This window comes from Molossus molossus, unplaced genomic scaffold, assembly GCF_014108415.1.
Source record: "Molossus molossus isolate mMolMol1 unplaced genomic scaffold, mMolMol1.p scaffold_m16_p_16, whole genome shotgun sequence".
Taxonomy (NCBI): domain Eukaryota; kingdom Metazoa; phylum Chordata; class Mammalia; order Chiroptera; family Molossidae; genus Molossus; species Molossus molossus.
In genome coordinates, this window is record NW_023425351.1 from 10,442,099 (window position 1) to 10,466,298 (window position 24,200).

The 24,200-nt window shown below is 39.8% G+C and overlaps 1 protein-coding gene across 1 annotated transcript; it reads left to right on the forward strand.

The window, feature by feature from the left end:
• Positions 1-22,896: 22,896 nt before the first annotated feature.
• NPBWR1 (neuropeptides B and W receptor 1) lies at positions 22,897-23,895 on the forward strand. Its single transcript, XM_036264376.1, has one exon. The coding sequence runs from the start codon at positions 22,897-22,899 to the stop codon at positions 23,893-23,895; it is 999 nt and encodes a 332-aa protein (XP_036120269.1).
• The last annotated feature ends 305 nt before the right edge of the window (positions 23,896-24,200 follow it).

Here is a 24,200-nt window from a genome sequence, read left to right on the forward strand (position 1 = left end):
ATTTGGGTCATCTCTCTTTGTGTCTTGGTGAGGTTAGCTAAGGGTCCATCAATCTTGTTTAACTTTTCAAAAAACCAGTTCTTTGTTTCATTGGTCCTTTGAATTTTTTTTTTTTTTTAACTCTATGTCATTTATTTCTGCTCTGATGTTTACTATTTCCTTCCTTCTACTTGCTCTGGGGTTTTCTTTTTGTTTGCTTTCTAGTTCTTTAAGTTGTGAGGTTAGATAGTCTATTAGAGATTTTTCTTGTTTCTTGAGGTAGGCCTGTAGTGCTATGAACTTCCCTCTCAGATAGCTTTTCCTGCATCCCATAGATTTTGTGTTGTCGTGTGTTCATTTTCATTGGTTTCCAGGAAGTTTTCAATTTTTCCTTGATCTCTTCGGTGACCCATTTGTTGTTTAATAACATGTTCTTTAGCCTCCATGTGTTCAAATGTCTTTGCATGTTCTTGTTGCAACTGATTTCTAGTTTCATGCCAAGATGCTTGATATGATTTCAGTCTTCTTTAATTTGTAGAGACTTAGTTTGTGTCCTAACATGTGGTCTCTTTGAGAATGTCCCATGTGCACTTGAGAAGAATGGGAATTCTGTAGTTTTGGGGTGTAATTCTCTGTAGATATTTATTAAATCCAATTGGTCTAGTGCTTCATTTAGAGTCTCTGTTTGCTTGCTGATTTTTTTGTCTAGAGGATCTATCTAGTGATGGCAGTAGGGTGTTGAAGTCGCCTGCTATGATTCTATTGCTATCATTTTCTTCTTTGAAGTTTTCCAGTAGATTTTTAATATATTTTGGTGCTCCTATATTGGGTGCATATATGTTTACCAAAGTTATATCTTCCTGTTGGATAGATGCTTTCAATATTATGTAGTGGCCTTCTTTGTCTCTAGTTATGGACTTCATTTTGAAATCTATTTCATCAGATATGAGTATTGTTACCCCAGCTTTTTTTCCCTTTCCAATTGCTTGTAAGACTTTTTTCCATCCCTTCACTTTCAACCTATGTGAGTCTTTTGTTGTGAGGTAGGTCTCTTGTAAACATTATATATATATACACATATATATGAGTTATGTTTTCTTATCCAATCATCTATTCTTTGTCTTTTTATCAGAGCATTCAGTCCATTTACATTTAAGGTGATTATTGATATATATTTATTTATTGCCATTTTTATTTAGTGTGGTTCTATTTTTCTCCCTATATCTCCTGCTAATTACAGCAGTCCTTTTAACATTTCTTGCTGTGCTGGTTTGGTGCTAATGTATTCCCTTAGGCTCTATTTGTCTGAGAAGCTCTTTTTTTGACCTTCTATTTTGAATGATAGCCTTGCTGGGTAGAGTTGTCTTGGATTCAGATCCTTGCTTTTCATGACCTTGATTACTTCATGCCATTCCCTTCTGGCCTGTAGTGTTTCTGTTCAGAAGTCAGCTGAGAGCCTTATGGGGGTTCCTTTGTAGGCAATCTGTTGCTTCTCTCTTGCTGCTTTTAGGATACTCTCTTTGTCTTTAATTTTTAGCACTTTGATTTCTATATGTCGTGGTGTAGGCCTGTTTGGGTTCTTCTTACTTGAAGCTCTCTGTGCTTCTTGAACTTGAATGTCTTCTTCCTTCACCAAATTAGGAAAGTTTTCTGTCACTATTTCTTCAAATATATTCTCTAACCCTTGCTCATTTTCTTCTTCTTTGGGGACTCCTATGATGTGAATATTATTACGTTTCTAGTTGTCCCACAGTTCTCTTAAGCTGTCTTCCTGTATTTTAATTGTTTAACCTTCTGGTTTTCTGATTGGTTGGTTTTTTACTACCCTGTCTTCTAATTCATTGATCTCATCCTCCACTTCTCTTACTCTGCTGTTTAGACCTTCCAGTGTGTTCTTTATTTCTGATATATCATTCTTTATTTCTTCTTGGTCGTTTTTAATTTCCATCTGGTTGATTTTCAACATTTCTATGTCTTTACTCATGGTGCTCATGTCCTTACACATGCTGTTGAGCTTCCTCTATTTCTGTTAACTTCCTTAACTGCACCTCATTTACCTCATCCTTGGTAGAGGTCTCTTGTTCTTTCATTTGGCTTTTGTTTCTGTGTTTCACCATTTTGGCTATCACAGTGCACTTTGGAGCCTGCCAAATTTTTTCTGTAGCTGTTGTTGTTCTGCTGTTTGTGGCTACCTCTCCTGGGTTTGGATGAGCCAGGGAGGACCCATGTTAAACACCACTGTCAAGTCTTACTTTCCTTGGTAGAGTTGCTAGCCCAGGAATGGTACAGTTATTCTCTAGCTTTTTGCCTGGAGGCTATCAGTAGTGGTTACTTGAAGAGTCTTGGCTTCTCAGTTGAGTGAAAAACTCCCTCAGGCCCTGGCCTGTTTGGCTCAGTGGTTAGAGCGTCGACCTGTGGTCCTGAGAGACCCAGGTTCGGTTCCCGCTAAGGGCATGTACCTCGGTTGCAGTTTGTCCCCGGCTCTGGTTGGTCGTGCGGGTGGCAACCACTCGATGTATCCCTTTCACATGGATGTTTCTCTTTCTCTCTCTGTTCCTCTCTCTCTCCCTCCCACTCTACCTGCACAAAATAATGGGAAAATGTCCTCGGGTGAGGATAAAAAAAAAAAAGAAGAACTCCCTCAGGTGTTCAGCATAAGGGGATTTCTTGAGGGTGGGGCAGATGCTGGTTGTTAATGGGTCTTAATTTGCATTTCAATGGTCACTGGGTGGGGTTGAATCTCTGAGGGAGGGCCCACCGCCTCTCCCCAGAGCCCTGGCAAGGAGTAAGATGACCACAGTCCTGCATGGTCACAAGTCAGCAAAAGCTCTGAGCCCCCTCCAAATCCTGAGTGTCCCCACACAGTTTCAGTCCAGTCCATCCTCCCTCTGCCAGATCCCAAGGTCAGTGGCTGTGGCTATTTAAGCCTCTGTCTCAGCTCTGCACTGTGGAGCCGCTTGGGAGTTTAACCCGAGGGTGCTGCTCACAGCTAAGACTGTTGCTGTCTGTGGGCTCCCAGCCCCACTCCTGCACCTCCACAAGCCTACCAGGATTGATCTGTGTCCCTGGTTATATGGTCCTCCAACCTGCTTTTCTGTTGCTTTTTCCTGACGATTCATCTTTATTTTCATTGTAATTCCAGTTTGGTCCTGGGAGATGGTCTGTGTAGCTTCCATTCACTCTGCCGTCATTTTGGAATCCCTCTTTTTCTGTTTGATTAATCCTTGTCTGAGGATATTTTTTCATTTATTTACTTATTTTTTATAGAGCGAAAGGGAAGGGGGAGACAGCAAGACAAACATGGATGTGAGAGAGACATATTGATTAGTTGGCTCCTGCACAACCTTGACCAGGGCCAGGGATTGAATCTGCAACCCAGGTACGTGCTCTTGACTGGGAATTGAACCTGAGACCCTTGGTCTGTGGGCCAATGGTCTAACCAGCCAGGGCTGCACTGCATTTTCTAAACTGTGTTATGAAGAATGTTCATTTTTTGTGAACATCCACATAAAGAAGTATCCTTAGGTAGTAAAGATGAAGAGAACCTTGCCTACTTTTGTTTGTTTTGGGCTTTCCTGGTTTACGTTATCATAATGAAGATTCTGAGAGGTTCTGCAATAAAGAAACCTACTAAGCATTAACTTACCTTGTTTTTATCATTTTCAATTATTATTACCGTTATCTTGCAGCATACTTTTGTCCTATGTATTTGCCTTCTCACTGTTATATTTCTTCATATTCTCTACATTGTCTTATGCATTATGCTTATTTGATGATTGTTAAATATGCTGTCCATTCCTTCACACTCTGAGGCAGACAGATCTCAGAAGAACTTTTGGTGATATTTTCTTCTAGGCAACTCTGCTAAAACTTGAACCAGGCTATTAGAAAGTAAAGGAAATAAATTATTAAACTATCACCAGAGGGAACTGACTGAGAAATTAGAACTGCTTGAGGCCACTATTGGTGAAAGAAAGGAAGATGAATAAATTAAACTACAGAATTTTAAATGGAACATTTATAGACTCTTGAAAATATTATCACTGTCTTGATGAAAGAAGACATGAAAATTATAAGAGTCATTATTTAAATTAAATATTAGAGCGTTTGTTTTAGTGAAAAAAGTACTGATGAGTCAGTCCAGTAAGAGAAGAATCCAACCTCTCATAGATGAATGATTCATACCCCAACTTGTCCTAATGCACAGTTTTTCATTACTTGGTTGGTAGTCTACGTAGATACTACATTTTAGTAATTTAAATCTATTGTTATGTGAATAAGTGTGCTGCTGATATGCCTTCTAACATGGTGATGAGGAATCATCATACTTTTCACACCTTGAATTAGTGCGATACACTTGTCTCAATTAATAAACCAATATTGATAAATTATTACTAACTAAAGCTATTGAAATTTACATTAGGATACACTGATGTGATATTTTTTTCTTGAGATTTAAGTAACAAACTCTGCAAGCACTTTGATCTGATCATTTTCTCCTTCAGTGCCTCTCTCTGAAGCACATGTGCAGAGATCAGAAAGCCGGGTCACCTCAGTGTTAGCAAAAGCATTTTATTTTGAAACAGTAATAACTAAGCAGCTCTAACATATTTAGTTCAAAAAAATGAACACAGAAACATCTCACAACTTTTTTTTTTTTTTTTTATCCTCACCCGAGGATATTTTTCCATTTTTTTGTACAGATAGAGTGGGAGGGAGAGAGAGGAACGGGGAGAGAGAGAGAAACATCGATGTGAAGGGACACATCGAGTGGCTGCCACCCGCATGACCAACCAGGGCCGGGGACAAACTGCAACCGAAGTACCTGCCCTTAGCGGGAACCAAACCCAGGTCTCTCCAGACCGCAGGCCGACGCTCTAACTGCTGAGCCAAACTGGCCAGGGCTCACAACTTTTTAATTATGTGAAATGTCTTTCAAAGCACATCGTGTAAACAAAGCAGCATGATGCATGTACATGTCCACCTTCAGACTCGGGGTGGCACCACCTGCACTGGTCCTTAGTCCTCATGGCACACAGCCTTCCAATATGAAGACATGTTTGTTTGTTTTTTTGGTATTTTGGCCAATTTGTGTTCATCACTTTATATATTTAAGCTGTAGAAGAAAACTTATTAGTGCAGGTTTTTTTCAATTGTTTTAGTCTCAAATTTCAGTTCTGTAAATGAAAGTAATATTTATTAACATTAGAGAAAAGTAACATTTGACTATGGCACTAATCCCTCAGAAATAACAAAAGAAGAAACTTAGTTGCGCAGATTGGAAAAGGTCATTTACTTACAATTGAGAAGTTCTTTCATCTTGATGCTCTGGGTTGGGAGTACAAGTTTAAACACTAACGAATAGAAAATCAGTCATCAAGAATGAATTTTTAAGGAATTTTTAAGGAAAAAATGTTTAACCTAAGATTGGCTGCTTGCTTTTCAAACTCCTTGATCCTTAGGCTCTCATGAAAGAAATGTGTTAAGCTTTAATTAAAATGATAAAAAACTACACACCTAAATTTCAAATTTGAATGTTCACTTGGCACTGAAATTAAATAAAGCAAAGCAATGAATAGAATATAACTTTGATAATTATTGATTTATCATTAAATTTAAAGCATTTCTCTAGGGATTTATGCCTTGGCTTGTAAGTTAGTATAGTAAAATCAATGAGAACATGACAACATGAATCATATGACCTATCTTCTCATATATTTAAATATAAATTCACTATGTTTAGTAATAACTCATCAAATTAATTACATTTATAGATTTCTGGAAAAGTTTTTTTCTTTGAGTTATTTTTAGTAACTTCATGTATATTGATAGTCTGGTGTTAGATGCATACACATCCAGAATTGTTATGTCTTACCATAGAACTGACTCCTTTATTATTATGTAATACCATTTTTTTTTCATCACTGATAATTTACCCCAGTCTGAAATCTGCTATGTCTGAAATTAATATAGCTATTCCAGTTTTTTATTTCTTTCTTTCTCCATCCATCCCTTACTTATTTTTTATTGTGATCAAATATGTATTATAGACATATGCTACTATAATTATTTTTAAGTAAACAATTTAGTGACATTAATTATATTCACAATGCAGTATGATCATCACTACCATATATTTTCAAACCTTTTTTTTTTTCAGCCTGTTTTTTTGTTTTGTTTTTTTAATCCTCACCCGAGAACACTTTTCCATTTTTTATTCAGATAGAGTGGGAGAGAGAGAGAGAATGAGAGAGAGAGAGAGAGAGAGAGAGAGAGAGAGGCATTAATGTGAAAGGGACACATTGAGTGGTTGCCACCCGCACGACCCAACAAGGGCCGGGGACAAACTGCAACCAAGGTACTTGCCCTTAGCAGGAACTGAACCCGGGTCTCTCTGGACCGCAGGCCAACGCTCTAACCGCTGAGCCAAACTGGCCAGGGCTGCAGCCTCGTTTTTAATTTGTTTTACAACTTAATTGAAAAGTAATCGACATACAACATTTTGTAACTTAAAGGTGTACAACATGTTGACTATATAATGTATAATATACATATATTATGCATTATAACCAACATAGTTTTAGTTAATATCTCTATCACACTTTTACCATATCATTGTGGTGGTGAGAACATTAGAATTTACTCTCTTATCAACTTTTAAATATATAGTACAGTATTTTTATCTATAGTCAATAGATAACAATACTATCTAGCTTCAGAACTTATTTATCTTCTAACTGAAAGTTTGAAGTTTTTGACCAGCATCTCCAAATTTTCCCAATTTCACAGTTCCTGGTAATCAACTATTCTATTTTGTTCTATGAATTCAAACTTTTTTAGATTCCACATGTGAGAACATACAGTGTTTGATTTTCTATGTCTGATTTATTTCACTTAGCACAGGGTCCTCAGTGTCTATCCATGTTGTTGTAAATGGCAGAATTTTTTTCTTTCTTATGGCTAAATAATATTATTATATGAATAAAATGACAAGTAAATAATATATGTGTGTGTATGTATATATTTATATATATATATATATATGTATATATATATATATATATATATATATATATCCACTTCTTTATCCATTTATTTGCTGATGAACCCTTAGGTCATTTCCATTGCTTGGTTATTGGGAGTATAGCTATCTCTTCAATATCCTGTTTTTATTTTTTTGCATATATATATCTGTAAGAGGTATTGCTGGATGATATATGATATGATGGTTCTGTTTTCCATAGTGACTGTACCAATTTACATTCTCATCCACAAAGGTTCTTTTTTATCAGCATCCTCATCAACACTTGTTATTTCTTGTATTTTTGATGACAGCCATTCTAATAGGTATGAGGTAATAATATCTTATTGTGGTTTTGATTTTCATTTTCCTGATGATAAGTAGTGTTGAACATCTTTTCATGTAGCCGTTGGCCATTGGAAAAATGTTATTCAATTAGTCTGCCTTTTTTTTTTTTTATCCTCACTCGAGGACATTTTTCCATTTTTTGTTCAAGTAGAGTGGGAGGGAGAGAGAGGAAGAGAGAGAGAGAAACATCGACATGAAAGGGACACTTCGAGTGGCTGCCACCTGCATGACCAACCAGGGTTGGGGACAAACTGCAACCGAGGTACATACCCCTAGCGGGAACAGAACCCGAGTCTCTCTGGACCGCAGGCCATTGCTCTAACTGCTGAGCCAAACTGACCAGGGCAGTCTGCCCATTTTTAATCTGATTTTTTTGTTATTGATTTATATGAGTTCTCTACATATTTGAAAGATTAATTCCTTGTCAGAAATCTGTTTAGCAAATAGTCTCCCATCCCATACATTGCCTTTTTATTTTGTTGATGGTGTCCTTTCATGTGTGACAGGTTTTTGGTTAATATAGTTTTCCTTGGATAGTTATTTATTTATTTTTTGTTTTTGTTGTTTGTGCTTTTGGTGCTATATCCAAACACTCATTGCAAAGATTTATGTCTAGGAACATTTTCACTATATTTTCTTCTAGAATTTTATGGTTTCAGGTCTTACACTTAAGTCTTTAATCCATTTTGAGTTAATTTTGCGAGTGGGTCTAGTTTTATTCTTTTATATGTGACTATCAAATTTTCCCTGTACCACTTAATGAAAAGACTGCATTTTCCTCATGGTGTATTCTTGGCTCCCTTGTCAAATATTAGTTGACCATATAGTATGTTTGGATTTATTTATGTACTCTCAATTCTGCCTGGTTTTATGTCAGTACCATACTGTTTTGATTGCTATAGCTTTGTAATATAGCTTAAAATAAAGAAAGTTTGATGTGTCCTGCTTTGTTTTGTTTCAGGATTGCTTTGGCTATTTGTTGTCCTTACGGTTTTATATACAGTTTTGGATTGTTTTTCCAATCATGTAAAAAAAAAATCTTGATAGGGATTGCATTGAACCTATAGACGGCTTTGGGCAGTTATGGACATTTTAACAATATTAATTATTCCAGTACATGAGCACAAGCTATCTTTCCATTTATTTGTGCCTTCATTTTTTTTTCCCCCCAGTGACTTGCAGTTTTCAGTGTCAATTATCTTTTAACATCTTAGTTAAATTATTTGTCTTTGAATTTTGACAGTTTTACTATAATTGATGTTGGGTAAAATGATTTTGGATAGAAATAATGGGATGATCTATTAGCTATATGGACTGGGATGTCAAAATGTCTCTTCAGGTTTGGGAAGTTCTCAGTCATTACTTCTCTAAATAAGCTTTTTGACCCCTTTACCCTCTCTTCTCCTTCTGAAACTCCAACAATTATGATATTTCTGATGGTGTGCTATACATTATGTAGGCTTTCTTTAATCTTTTTCATTCTTTTCTCAGATTGGGTTATTTCAAAGTCCCCATCCTATATCCTTGATTATTTTATCTGGTTTGTTTACTCTGATATTGATACTCTCCACAGGTTCCTTTTTATGGTTTCTATATCTTTGTTAAATTTGGACAGTGTATTGTTTACCCGATTTTGTTCAGTTTTCTCTGTGTTTTTGTTGCTCACCAAGTTTCCTTAAAACAGCTATTTTGAATCCTTTGCTGGGTAAATCTTAGCTCTCTGTGTCTTTGGGTTCAGTGGAAGATTATTATGATATTTTCTGATGTTACATTTTATTTATTCTTTCCTGTTCTTTGGGATTTTGCATTGTTGTAAATTTAATGTAGCAGTCACCTTTTCTAATTTTCACTAACTACCTTCAGGATAGAAATACTTTCCAGCAGTCCTGCTATAAATCATGAGGCTTCTTCTGACCTTGTGTGGATACACTGGCTTCTCACTTCTTGCTGTCTCTTACGGCAGGATTCTTAAGTATATGTATCTTCTCTTGCTCCTACAAAGCACCAGATGACTTGCTGATAGATGCTGTTATATTTTTCTGAAGGTTGCATGACAGCTAAAGTTTGTGGTTTTTCTTTTGTCTGAATACCATGGTCTGCCTTCTGCCTGTGCTCCTACCTTCCAGAGCTTGCACTCCCTGATGTCCTAAAAAGTGTGCATGGGAGTCGACTGCAGACTGGTGGTAAAGGTGTTGGTTTGGCACACAGTTTGATGGGGATGCCTGTGGCTCAGACGGGGGGGGGGGGGTGCTTAAGGTGAAATTTTTTCTATATCTCCTAGGTAGGCTGCCTGAGTTCAGAAAGCAGTTAGCAGGAATCATGTCTCTTTAATATGCTCCAGGATTCTTTGTTTTTTTGTTTTAATTTATTTTTATTGTAGATAATATTACAGATGTCCCCCATTCTTCCCATTTTTACCCACTTTCACCAGCCCCTGTCCCACCCCAGGCTTTCTCCTGTCTATATTGTCTGTGTCAATGGGCTATGCATATATGCATACAAATTCCCGAGTTTCTTCCTTCATTCTCTCTGCTTCCCTCTGAGATCTGTCAGTATGTTCAGGGCATCCATGCCTCTGGATTATTTTGTTCTTCATTTTATTTTGTTCATTACATTCCATGTATAAATGAGATCACATGATATTTCTCTTTCTCTGACTGGTTTATTTTGCTTAGCATAACAATCTCCAGGTCCCTCCATGCTGTCTCAAAGGGTAATTGATCCTTCTTTTTTACAGCTGCATAGTATTCCATCGTATATATGTATCACAGCTTTTTTGTCTCCTGATGGGCACTTCAGCTGTGTCCAGATCTTAGCTATTGTGAATAGTTCTGCTGTGAACGTAGTGGTGCATATATTTTTTCTGATTGGTGTTTCCAAATTCTTAGGATATATTCCCAGAATTGGGATTGCTGGGTCAAAAGGCAGTTCCTTTTTTAATTTTTTGAGGAAACTCCATACTGTTTTCCACAGTGGCTGCACCAGTCTGTATTCCCAGCAGCAGTGTACTAGAGTTCCCCTTTCTTCACATCCTCACCAGCATTTGTTATTTGTTGATGTATTAGTGGTAGCCATTCTGGCATGTGTGAGGTGATACCTCATTGTAGTTTTGATTTGCATCTCTCTGATGATTAGTGAGGTTGAGCATTTTTTCATATTTCTATTGACCATCTGTATATCTTCTGGGGAAGTGTCTATTCAGGTCATTTGCCCATTTTTTAATTGGATTGGATTTCTTCCTTTTTTTGAGTTGTATGAGTTCTTTATATCTTTTGGAAATTAACTCCTTATTGGATGTATCATTGGCCAATATGTTCTTCCATACAGTGGGTTCCCTTTTCAATTTGATGCTGGTTTCTTTTGTTGTGCAGACAATTGTTAGTTTGATGTAGTCCCATTTGATTATTTCTCCTTTGTTTCTCTTGCCCTAGGAGATGTATTGGTGAAAATTCAGCTATGTGAGATTTCTGCGATTTTACTGCCTAAGTTTAGTGCAGCAGTAAGAACAAAGGGTGGCCAGCAGAGTGCTGTGCTTGGGTGGTTGCTGAGAACACAGGGATCCTGGGGCCAGCTGATGGGAAGTGGGCCCTGCCCTCACTGCACACAGGGTCCCAGTTCTTCCTACAAGCCATGGCTTCTCTTCTCCTCCTGGCTCACCAAATCTTGCCAGTGGAAATCTAGTTCTTTCTCAGCCCCGCAAAGAAGCATTCCAGAGGCCATGTATGGGAGGGTGTGGCATGGTAAGATATTTGTGATGCTAGATGCAAAGTCAAAGGAGTGCCCTGGTTTCCAATGTCCCTAATCTCTGCCTGTCCTACATTTAAAAAGTCCAGTCTAGTCTTCATCAGGGCCAGAAATGGGGCCAATATCCAGAGATTCTGTGCCAAATTAAAGTTTAGTCCTTTGGAGCCCAAGCGGTCCGGCACAGGCCTCAGGTGGCTGCTAGACCCACGTGGCTGCTACAAAACGCAGAAGCACAATAGAAAGAAAGTGTGTCCCAAGCTTTGCGGGGCTTGCACTGGGCCTACCCTCTAACCAATCCATTTCCTGGATCGGGGTTCTTGTTCCTGATCCAATCCAGTCCTTTTCTCGGGCTACTGACAGGCCTCCATAGTCACCACCTTGGCTTCTACGGTGCATGTGCTTACCTCCCCTTTATTGTTCCCTTCCTTCCTCCAGTGACCTGTGGGGGAACTGACCGGTGGGAGTGTGTGAAGCTACAACTTCCTGGTGAAGCAATCAGGTTTCTGCTTCTTAGTTTATTATGCTTAATGATGTCTGAGTCCCTTTGCTCTTCTCCTTTATTAATATGTAGCTACTTATGCTAACAGGGCCTTTAGGAGATAGATTATGAAGGTGAAACCCTCATGAATAGGATTAGTGCCCTTATAGGAAGAGACATGGGAGATTATCTCTTCCTCTGCCAGGTGAGGGTAGAGACAAGCTGTCCACCTGTAACCTAGGAAGAGGGTTCTAACCAGAAACACGACCATGCTGGCATCCTTATCTTGAACTTCCAGCCTCCAGAACGATAATAAATAAATTTCTGTGGTAGGCTGTTACAGCAGCTTAAACTGACTAAGAGTGCTTAGCAAAGTAATTATAGTTATTTTGAATTTTCAGTCTAATAGTTACAAAATATTTGGCTTAGCTAAAGCTGGTTTTGATGTTTGCTTTATCTCTTCAGACTGTGTTTTGCCTTTTAACATGTCTTATGATTTTTTTTCCATCGAACCCAGATATGATGTATTTGATAAAACAAATGGATTAGTAAGCATTAGCAGAAGTTTTATGTTCACCTGGCCGGAGTTATGCTATGCTATGTTTACTGTTTGTTGTAGCTGTAGGTTTCAGAGGCTGATACCTCCAGTGGCCCCCTGGTCATGTCTTCTCAGCTTCCCCCCACTCCCCTTAGGTGACACAGGAAGGCTAGGGGGGCTAGGTTGGGCATTTCCTTGACCCCACATGGGTTAGGCATTGGTAAATCATTTTTCCTCAGAGCAGGACCTTATTAAGGAGATCAGAAACTCTGGGTGTATTTCAAAATGGTTATTTTTCCCCTCTCCCTGAAGGAAGCCCTAGATAATTTTTCTCTGACCTTCACAGTGAAAACCACACATGACTCCTGTAAGTAAAACTCACAAAAGTGTGGGGGCTCCCTAAAGCTTTGCACCAGAAGATTTTCCTCTCTCAAGCTAGCCCATGCATATTCTTCAGCAACTAGTCAATTATCTTTTAAGTGTTCCTACCAGTTGCTGACTACAGTTGGTATGTCTGCTCCCTGCCAGCCACAATTCTCTGTATTTATCTGCCTGCCTCTCCAGTTTTCAGGGTGGCAATGTGCCCTCCAAACTCAGTCCCCTGATGGATCCAAGAAATGTTATTAGTTTTCAGGAGATGTGAGTGATGTGGACTGAAAATCAAAAGTATCTCAACTGTGTTATTGCTTTGCTCTTTTCATAAAACAACTTCAATGCCTTAACAGAATATATTATTTAGACTTTGAATTTATTATTTTTTCCTGGATTTTCACATAAGAATATTATACAATGTCATTTAATGTGAGGACTTGCATGTATAGCCTAAAATTATTATCAAGCACAATATGTATGGAAAAGGGCAAAATCTATCACTGGGCTCTTAGTGCTTTAATTTTAAGTGCACATAACAACATCAACAGACAGTCCTCACCAAATCTTCCCTGAAAAATGGCATAGTGGCTTTGATGGAGATGAAAAACAAGCTTTTCAATTATGGGTATAATACCAACTAAGGGTGTTACTCTGGATACATCATTTATTCTTATTTTGTTTCAATTTTCCCTTGTAATAATATTAATAATAGCAAGAGTAAATATTTAATGAATGCTTACTATTATTAAGGCATTAATCTAAATAATTTACATATTATCATAATTTCTCAAAATAACCTATGAGAAGGAACTCTTGAGGCACAAAAATGTTAAGTGATTTATGCAACTTTGCACAACTAGTAAGTAGCGAAGACAGACTCTGAAACCTCCCTATTACACACAGGAAAAAAACATGATGATAAAAGTGAAGAGTATTCTAGACAGAAGAATAAGTTAGGAGGTGCAAAGACCAGGTGGTAGAAATAAGTTTTAAATGTTTGAAGTACACAAAAAAGGCCAAATGATTGGAGCAAAATAAATAAGAAGAAAACTCAGCCCATAATATGAAAAAAATTCAGCCCATACCAAATAAAATCTAAAGGTAATGAAATAGAGCTTGCATTTTATTCTAATTGCAATGTAAAGCCTTTGAGAATTTTATACTGACAGATTTGTTTGTTTGTCGTTGAGAAACTACACTGTAGATGGGCAAGAGTGGAAACAAAAAAGGCTAGTTAGGAGGCTGATGAAGTAATCTAGGCCTGGGATGGTGGAAGCTTAGATTAGAATGACAAGAGATTGAAAGAAATACCTGGGTTTATGATATATTTTGTAGATACAGGTGGCAGGTCTTATAGATGGATTGCATGTTGAGGGTAAAAAGAGAAGAATTAGATCTGAGTCCTACGTTTGGGGCTGAAGTGACTAGATTGATGTCTATACCATTAATTAGGATGAGGATAGTCTGGGATGGGTAAAGGCATTGGATGGCACATAGGGCTTAGTAACTTAGAAGCATCCATTACAGATTCAAATGCATTGCTTTAGTGTTTCCACCATTTGATTTCTGCTTTGATTATTATTTTTTCTATGCCAAGGAAAACAAAATTTGAAATTATAGCAGCACTAAACTAAGACACTATAATTACACTAGATATAAATATTCTTGTTACTATATATTAAAATATCTGACTACATAATCTTCAAAATATGAGGTTGTTGAAGTTAAACATTTTGTATTAATAACAAATTGGTTCGGGACTTCCGTCCGGTCAAGATGGCAGCGTAGGTAAATGCAGTATCACCTCCTCCCACAACCACATCAAAGTTACAACTAAACTACAGCACAACCATCCTTCAGAAACACCTGACATTGACTTAAATGAAAGTCCTAAACTACAAAATTAAAGAAGCAGTCACACCAAGACTGGTAGGAGGGCAGAGGCGAACCAGCTGGTCCCACACCCACATGTGGTGGATAAAATTAGGAGGACACCTAGGCTGGGAAGGTTCTCCCTGAGGAGTGAGGGGTCCCTGTCTCACACCAGGTGCCCAGCTCAGGGTCCTAGTGCCAGAAAGAGAAGTCCTCATCACTTCTGGCTGGAAAACCAGTGGGAACTGAGGCTGAGGGAGGCTGAGGCTGCTGGAGCCCCAGGCAGCTCCTCTTAAAGGGCCCACGCATGGACTTACTTGGAATTGTTCCCTCTGGGATCCAGCATGGGGGAGGCAGCATGAAAGGCACCAGAGACATACAGGAAAGAGCTAAATTATTTTGCACCAAAGCAAGAACTGGAGAAGCAGCTTGCTCCTGATCAGACTTGCTGGTGGAGGCTGTAGTTCCTTTGGTGAGCCCTTCTCCCAGGGGACGGGCAGAAGGGCACCATATCTTGGACTCCAGCAACCTAGCTGGCACCGTTTGCCCCACCCTGATGATTCCCTAAGGCCCTGCCCCACCCAACTTTTGGGTCCACCCAAGCTGTTTCCAGTGGCTTTACCATAGGATTGGGCTGCCTTGCCTCCTGCTTTAGATTTTCCTAAATTCTCCCAAACAAACAGCATCTGGCCTCAGCAAGCCCCATACCACTTGCTAAGTGGCCCCAGGCCTGGCACTAGAAGTAGCCAGTTTTGGTTCACAGCTTAACTTTGCCTGGACAACTCCAAGATAAGCACAAGAAGCAGCCATTTGCAGATCACATTGTAACATACACCCGATGGCCCTGGGTAGAACACAGGCAGTGGCTGACCTTGGCTTGACCTGGCACTGGAGACCCTAGATCCAGCACACCCAGTGAACAGCTTCAGACCATATCGAAGTACCACCACCACCCAACCACCTCCACAAGCAGCACACTCAAAGAGTGGACACACTGGGTACCGGAGCCCTGCTGAAGTAAGTATTGTTCTGTGTGGTGGGTCCCTGCCCAGCTAATCCTGCAAGGTGGTCAGAGGTCAGGGGTCAGGGGGCACAGCCAGTCCTTGCTGATCAACCTGAGTAAATCCCTCCTATTGACATGCCAAAAGCAATTAAGACTTCATTATAACAGAAAGCCGAATAGTCCACATGAAGGATGCACCTTGAGGGCTTATGCCACTGGACCCTACAGGACATCTACTATAATAGGCCACCCTACGAAGCCTAGGAGACATAGAAACTCTACCTAATACATAGAAACAAACCCTGGGAGGCAGCCAAAATGAAGAGACAATGAAATATGTTCCAAATGAAAGAATAGAACAAAACTTCAGGAAAAAAACTAAATAAAATGAAGATAAGCAATTTAACAGACGAACAGTTCAAAACACTGGTTATAAGGATGCTCAAGGAACTTAGTGAGGACCCCAAGAGCATAACAAAGTACCAGTAAGAAATGAAGGATGCACTAACTGAAATAAAGAATAATTTACAGGGAACCAATAGTAGAGTAGGTGAAGCCAAGAATCAAACCATCGATTTGAAATATAAGGACACCAAAAAACCCAATAGAACAGCAAAAAGAAAAAATAATTAAAAAAATTAGGATAGTGTAAGGAGCCTCTGGGACAACTTCAAGCATTCCAACATTCACATCATAAGGATGCCAGAAGGAGAAGAGAGAGAACAAGAAATCGCAAGCCTATTTGAAAAATATTGCAGAAAACTTCCCTAACTTGGTGAAGGAGACAGACACACAAGTCCAGGAAGCACAGACGATCCCAAACAAGATGAACCCAAAGAGGTCCACACCAAAATACATTATCATCAAAATGTGAAAGGTTCAAGCTAAAGAGAGAATCTTAAAAGCAGCAAGAGAAAAGCAGTTAGTTACCTACAAGGGAATTCTCATAAGACTGACAGCTGATTTCTCAAGAGAAACTTTGCAGGCCAGAAGGGAGTGGCAAGAAATATTCATAGTGATGAAAAGCAAGAACGTACAACCAAGATTACTCTATCTTGCAAGCTATCATTTAGAATTGATGGACATATAAAAAGCTTCCCAGAAAAGAAAAAGCTAAAGGAGTTCATCACCACCAAACCAGTATTATATCAAATGTTGACAGGCCTTCTTGAAGAAGATAAAAAATGTGAACAATAAAATGGCAATAAATACAATATCTATCAACAATTGAATCTACAAACCAAATGAACAAGCCAAACAGAAACAGACTCATAGATACAGAGTTGCCAGATAGCAGGGGTTTTGGGGGATGGGCAAAAAAGGTAAAGGGATTAAGAAGTACAAATTGGTTTTAGACTGAGGAACCTCAGAGAGAAAGCAGGAGGAGGGTGGGAAGAGATAAACCAAAGAATTTATATGTATATATGCATAACCAATTGAGACAGACAATAGTGTGGGGATGGTAGGAGGGGAGCAGGAGCAGGGAGGAGGGGGTCAATGGGAGAAAAAGGGGGGAATGTCTGTAATACTTTCAACAGTAAAGATAAATTTAAAAAATAACAAATTGGTTCAAGCAGTCAAACTACTATTGGAAATATCTGTTTTGGCAATGTTGTGGTTAGGCTTCAGGGTATAAGATATGTTTTCTATATAAATGTATATCTTGCCCTGGCCGGTTTGGCTCAGCGGTTGGAGCGTCGGCCTGCGGTCCGGAGAGACCCGGGTTCGGTTCCCGCTAAGGGCACGTACTTTGGTTGCAGTTTGTCCCTGGCCCTGGTTGGTCGTCCTGGTTGGTTGTGTGGTGGCAGCCACTCGATGTGTCCCTTTCACGTCGATGTTTCTCTCTATCTCTTCCTCTCTCTCCCTCCTACTCTATCTGTACAAAAAATGGAAAAATGTCCTCGGGTGAGGATTACAATAAAATAAAATAAAATAAAATAAAAAATAAAATAAATGTATATCTTTTGTATCTATGTATTCACTATTTTTGTGATTATAGTAATTTTACAAGCACTGGAAGAAATACCTTCCTTATCTATAGTTAATTTATTTTCAGTAGTATTTCACTGTGGGAATGGGGGATTGATAGATGGACAATTTGTAACCTTGTGATAATGCATTCTCTCAACCTGGCCAGCCTAGGATCAAAGTGTGTGTGTGGAGAGACAGTTTTGACTGATAGGCAGGAAAACCACCTTGCTTGTGTTGGATGCTTTATTTGCATTCAATATTTTGAATTGCTTCATTATTGTGAATAAGATAAGGTTTGCATGACAATGGCTGGAACACCACCACAAGTGGACAAATGGGTCGTAGGACTCAAGAATGTCTGGGTTTGTTATATTTTTAGCTTCAAAGTCTCTTTCCACTATAAAAAGGGAGATACAAGGCTAGGCTGTATGGTTTGCAGAGACACCATCTCAAGGAAACAATGTACATAAATCCACTTGTCACCTGGGGGAACCAATCTACAAATAAATGGAACAGCATCCAAAGATCTGGAGCATTTGCTCCCTTCCAAAGCTCCCCCTCACTCCAACCAGCATGTGCTTGTAGTTTACTGCATTGCGCTGATCTTGGTAGGCCGAGAGATAGCATTTCATTACTCTAGTTTTTATAAATATGCTTTTTTTTTTCTTTACTAATATAAAAGAAATTATACAAACAGTTTGGAAAGTCAGAAAAGTGCAAAGAAATGAAATTGCCAAACCCATAGCTTACTGAAACATTTTTAACATCTTGATGTATATCCTTTCATGATGATACACACTTACATATAATTATGTATATGGAAACATATATATATATGTATGATTTTTTTTGTTAATCCTCACAAAACAATATTTTTTCCATTGATTTTTAGAGACAGTGGAAGGGAGGAAGAAAGGGGGAGAGAGAGAGAGAGATATTGATGTGAGAGGGTCACACCAATTTGTTGCCTTCTGCATGAGCCCTGACTGTGGCTGGGGATCAAACCTACAATCCAGTTATGTGCCCTTGACAGGGAATTAAAATCACAACCCTTCAGTGCTTGTACCGATGCTCTAACCACTGAGAAACATGGGCTAGGGCATACATATCCTTTTCAATTTGATACTGTACTATATAGTAAGTCCTCACTTAAGGTCCTCAATAGGTTATGTGACTTTAAGTGAAACCATGTATACCAATTTTGTTATAGGCTAATTGATATAAACGAGAGTTAAACTCCTAGGGTGTCTCATCAATGTTGCATGAAACAACATTTTCAAGGAACCACTGTACAGACAACTTTATATATTAACTTCTCCATTTAGTCATGTTTCTCTCTCTTTCTAAAATCAACTTTAAAAAAAAAAAGAACAATTATAGAACAAAAGGCAAATTACCTTCAAAACAGCTATCGTAAGACAGAAAACCACATCTCCAACAGATACTGTTAGAACTCACACAGGCAATATCATTTCTAAAGGCCATTGTGCAAGCCTCTCCCCAGGAGAACAAAGACCAAACTTTCTGCCACAGAAGAACTGGCTGGACTAGAAATGCAACTGGACATCAGGAGCCAAAGAAGCACCCAATCGCACATCCACATTCCTGTATACCCAACCCCCTGCCCAAACTCATCAACCAAGACCCCAAAATCCACTGAATGAAAAAAGCTTCCTGCCAGTAGATGCATATAAGGAGAAAACCAGCTCCTAGGGGCTGCCCTCAATGACCCAATACCCCATGGGTTGGTGATGTGTAGCCTTTCTCTTTAGATATCCCTACCCCCATTCCCTTTTCTTTAAATAAACTGAATTTTTCTTTATTCACCATCTGAGATTGCTATTTAGCATGCTTGAACACCTCAAACCACTGACTTTTACCTTTCAAACACAATGGAGCAAAAAGTGGAAAAACATTAAAACTGTTGCAATAAAACCGAAAGTCTAGAATTTCATATACAGTGAAACATCCTTCAGAAATGAAGGGGAGCCCTAGCCGGGTGGCTCAGTTGGTTGGATCATCATCCCATACATCAAAAGGTTTCAGGTCCCATTTCCTCTCGGGGCACATACCTAGGTTGCAGGTTCAGTTTCTGGTGGGGGCATGTTTGGGGGGCAACTGATTGATGTTTCTTTCTCACATTGATGTTTCTCTCTCTTTCTAAAAAATCAAGAAACACAAAAACAAACATATCCTTGGGTGAGGATGAAAAAAAAAAGAGTCCAGCCGGTGTAGCTCACTGGTTGAGCATCGACCCATGCACCAAGAGGTCACCAGTTTGATTCTAGGTCAGGGCACATGCCCAAGTTGTGGGCCTGATGCCCAGTGGGGGGCATGCAGGAGGCAGCCAATTGATGTTCTCTCTCATCAATATTTATATCTCTTTCTCCCTCTCACTCCCTCTCTCTCTAAAATCAATAAAGACAAAAATCTATTAAATAATAATAATAAAAACAAAAAAGAAAGAAAGAAAAAAAATTTTCAGGCCAAAAGAACAACAACAGTAAGAGTTTATCACCAGCAGAACTGCATTTAAAATATGAAGGAGTTCTTTTATTATAAGGGAAATGATATCAGATAGAAACATATTGATGCAGGAAGGAATGAAGAGGACCAGATATATGTAGATACACATGAAAGCATATTCACGATTTAAAACAATAATAAAAATGATAGTATTAATAGTACTGTTCTATAGGGTTTAAAGAGTATATATAGATTTAGAAGATATGTAACAGCACACAAAGAGGAGGGAGGTAAATGGCATTTAAATGCTAAAAAGTCCTTGCATATAATTTTATTTACCAATGTCACCCAACAATTTAATACAAAATGTCCTTGCATTATTAGAAAGGTTGTAAAAGTAATAATTTAGGCTAGACATTAGTAAGTCAAGGGTACATACTCTAATGTCTAGGATACCTCTAAAAATAATAAAAGCATGTAGAACTAATAAATGAATAAAGTGAAGAAAACTGAACAATAAAATATTTAATTTTAATCCAAAAGAATGTAAAAAAGGACAAAAATGAGGTAGAAGTAGAAAACAAAGTATAACATAGTAAATATTCCTTAATGTTATCTATAACGACATTGAGTATATTATTAATATAAATACTGCAATTTGAAGACAGTTGTCAGACTGGATTAGGAAAACCTTTATAATGCTTATATGGGACGTATTTTAAACATAAGGACACAGAAAATTTAAAGTGTAAGAATTTAACAAGAGCTATTTCATGATAATATTGAGAGATATACAATTGGTGTAGTTGTAATAATATTAAACACAAAACACTACCTATAGCAAGAAGTTACAACCCAGTTAAAAAAGGATATTTTATAATAAGAGTCCATTCCACAGGAAAATATAATAATCTTAAATTTATGTGCACCTAATGAAATGATATTATATTATGTAGTAAAGCAGACAGAATTAAAAGCATAATTAGAGAAATCCACCTTGATATTTTTAACACTGAAAAAACAATCAGATAAAAATTCTAATAAATAGAGGATTTAAATAAATAATACATTGGACTAGTTGACATATGTAGAATTCTGCAACCAAAAAATGTAGAACATTAATATACATTAAATAATTGGAAAACTACATACTGAGCAATGTTTCAACAAATGCCAATAAAGTCTATATGTTCTGTCCACAGTGTAATGAAGTTAGAAATCCATAATTAAAAAGCTAGAAAATTTCCAAATATTTGAAAATTAGGCAACTACATACATATGTATGTATAGATACACGTACATACAGATATTCGTGTATGTATATATTTGTTTATTGTATATGTCATATATAATCGTTCTTTTTTGTTTCACTTATGATTATATAGTGTTTTTTATATATTTTTTCTCATGGACATGCCTAAGACTTTTCTTCACACAAAGCATGAAACTGCAGGGAAGACAGATTTATGTAGTTCCTGACTGAGAGATTTTAGTGGGAGTGGGTAAAGAAAAACGTTTGTATTTCCACCCCTAGAGACTTCTGCTGGCTATTTCCAGTCTCTCCTCTAAAAATGCATCTTAAAGGACCAAAAATGCATTTTATTTAGGCATTCGTCTGCTCTCGTGGAAGGAAAATAAAAGGAAGCTGGATAGAATCCTGTGGTTTTAATTTGCTTGCTCTCTCAAAGGGAGGGTAGAGGAAGAAAGTCGGAATTGGAGGGAACTAACATTTAGCTCGTTTCATTCAGTCTTCAAAGGTGAGGTTTCACATGAGCTCCGCCTTAGAGAGTAGGAATTCAGAGTTTCTCAAAGCTCCACGAGATCAACATTGGAGCCCAGGTAGGTCCAGGCGCTGCCTCACTTTGGCAACACCTCTGAGGCTGCAGGGTAGTTCTCTCTAGAGGGAGGTTCAAGGCTGTGTGTTGAACAACTTGCAATGTTTTATGAAACATACCCTCAAAGATGGTCAGAAGCAGTTTGTCTTTGATAATAAAGTCATCGCTTACATATATTTTTAGAAAGCCTAAAATATCTTAAATTGTCGATCATTATTTGTTATTAACAATATTGTAATTTTGAGAAGACTAGAGTATTAGAAAAATGGGTAATTTGCATTTTAAATTGCATTAATTTTTTCCTCCCAAATAACAATGGAGTATGAACGTAATTTGAACTTTAAAATGACATTAGCCCATTTGCAGTACGGCTTTTAAAAAAATAGAGTGGAACAGCAACTGCATTGTTCTCCTTTTACAATACACTCTAACTTTAAATTGCTGTTCTTAAACTTAATTCTTAACAGGAGAGCTTTTATTAATTAAGATGAAATAAGGTTACATTATTGGAAGAAATAAAATAATTCTGTAATTTTTGAGTAATGTGATTCTCTATTCCGCCCGTTTCACTTGGGGTTGGGGTGGTGGGGGTGTCGGTTGGGTCAGCACAGCGCACTGAGGCTGCGCGATACCTAAGCTCCAGGCGCGCGGGCAGGACCCGGGTAGGCGCGAGTTGCCGCCTCCGGGTGGACAGGTTGGAGGCGGACAGCAGGCTGGCACCGCAGTCTCCCCAGCAGCTGGCCTCCTCTTCTGACCGCTCCAGAAAAAGCAGACCTTTTCTCAGGCAGGTGAGCTAGAGATTGTGGTTGAGCTTGCTGCCTGTTACAGGAGGACGGAAACTAGGGGGACCGAAGCTTGCTTGCCATTGCAGAATTCCCTGGGGTGAACTGAGTCCGCCAGAGCCAGAGGTGTCCTAAAGCAGGTTTGTATTTTTCCTATGAAAAGAAAGGACTGCTTAGGCTCCATCACTTCGTTTCATGCATTCTACTGATTAGAATAAGATTTCAACAGGTGGCAGACAGCGATCACGTGGGGCAGGTTTGGGGTGCCACCCCCTGACCCGTGGTTCCGCACCTCTACCTAAAGCTGCATGTAGACAAACATAACTTGCGTTTTAATTTCACGTTGCAGCCCCTGGAGTCCGCGGCGACAGTGGACTAAGAGGGTGGCCAGGAACGAGCCTTCCCTAGAAGGACCAGAGAAGGGCTTGGAGCCCCAAAGGGCGACAGTGAAGAAAACGGAATCGACTGCACCCCTTCCCTCACAGAGATGCACAATACGTCGTCCACGGAGCCGGGGCCCTCTAACACGTCGTCGTGCCCCGGCTTTGCGCTGGGATGCCCCAACGCTTCGAGCCCCCAGCCGCTGCTGCTGCCGCCGCCGCCGCTGGCCGTGGCTGTACCAGTTGTCTATGCGGTGATCTGCGCGGTGGGGCTGACGGGCAACTCTGCGGTGCTGTTTGTGCTGCTGCGGACTCCCCGCAAGAAGAATGTCACCAACCTGTTTATCCTCAACCTGGCCATCGCCGACGAGCTCTTCACGCTCGTTTTGCCCATTAATATCGCCGACTTCCTGCTGCGGCAGTGGCCCTTCGGGGAGGTTATGTGCAAGCTCATCGTGGCTATTGACCAGTACAACACCTTCTCCAGCCTCTACTTCCTCACAGTCATGAGCGCCGACCGCTACCTGGTGGTGCTGGCTGCCGCCAAGTCGCGCCGGGTGGCTGGGCGCACGTACGGCGCGGCGCGCGCGGTGAGTCTGGCTGTGTGGGGGCTTGTGACGCTGGTCGTACTGCCCTTCGCGATCTTTGCCCAGCTCGACGAGGAGCAGGGCCGGCGCCAGTGCGTGCTGGTCTTTCCGAAGCCCGAAGCCTTCTGGTGGCGGGCGAGCCGCCTCTACACGCTCGTGCTCGGCTTTGCCTTCCCAGTGTCTACCATCTGCGTCCTCTACATCACCCTGCTGTGCCGGCTGCGAGCCATACGCCTCGACAGTCATGCCAAGGTCCTGGACCGTGCTAAGAAACGGGTAACTCTTTTGGTGGTGGCGATCCTGGCTGTGTGCCTCCTCTGCTGGACGCCCTACCACCTGAGCACCTTGGTAGTGCTCACGACCGACCTCCCGCAGACACCGCTTGTCATCTCGGTCTCCTACTTCATCACCAGCTTGAGCTATGCCAACAGCTGCCTCAACCCCTTCCTCTACGCCTTCCTGGACGACAGCTTCCGCAAGAGCCTCCGACAGCTGATGGCTTGCCAAAAGCCTGCTTGACTCCTCTGCCTCCCGACCTCGACACCGCCAGTCCTGAGGCACTCAGGGTGCTGTCCCTGACCGGCCATGTTCCAGACAGCCCCCTCTCCCCCCCCAAAAAAAACCTTGCTAGACATGCAGATTCTCGGGCTCGGGCTCACAACCAGGGAATCGGACGCGCTGTGGCTGTGCCTGTAAGTTGAATTTGCCAGGCCCTCTGGGTGATGCTGGAGCACATTTAGTGTGTGGCAGAGAACTCCCACCGAGGGCTTTCTAATGCCAAAGGGCACCTCCCTGAACTTGACAGGGGTGGGAGTGAGGGGAGA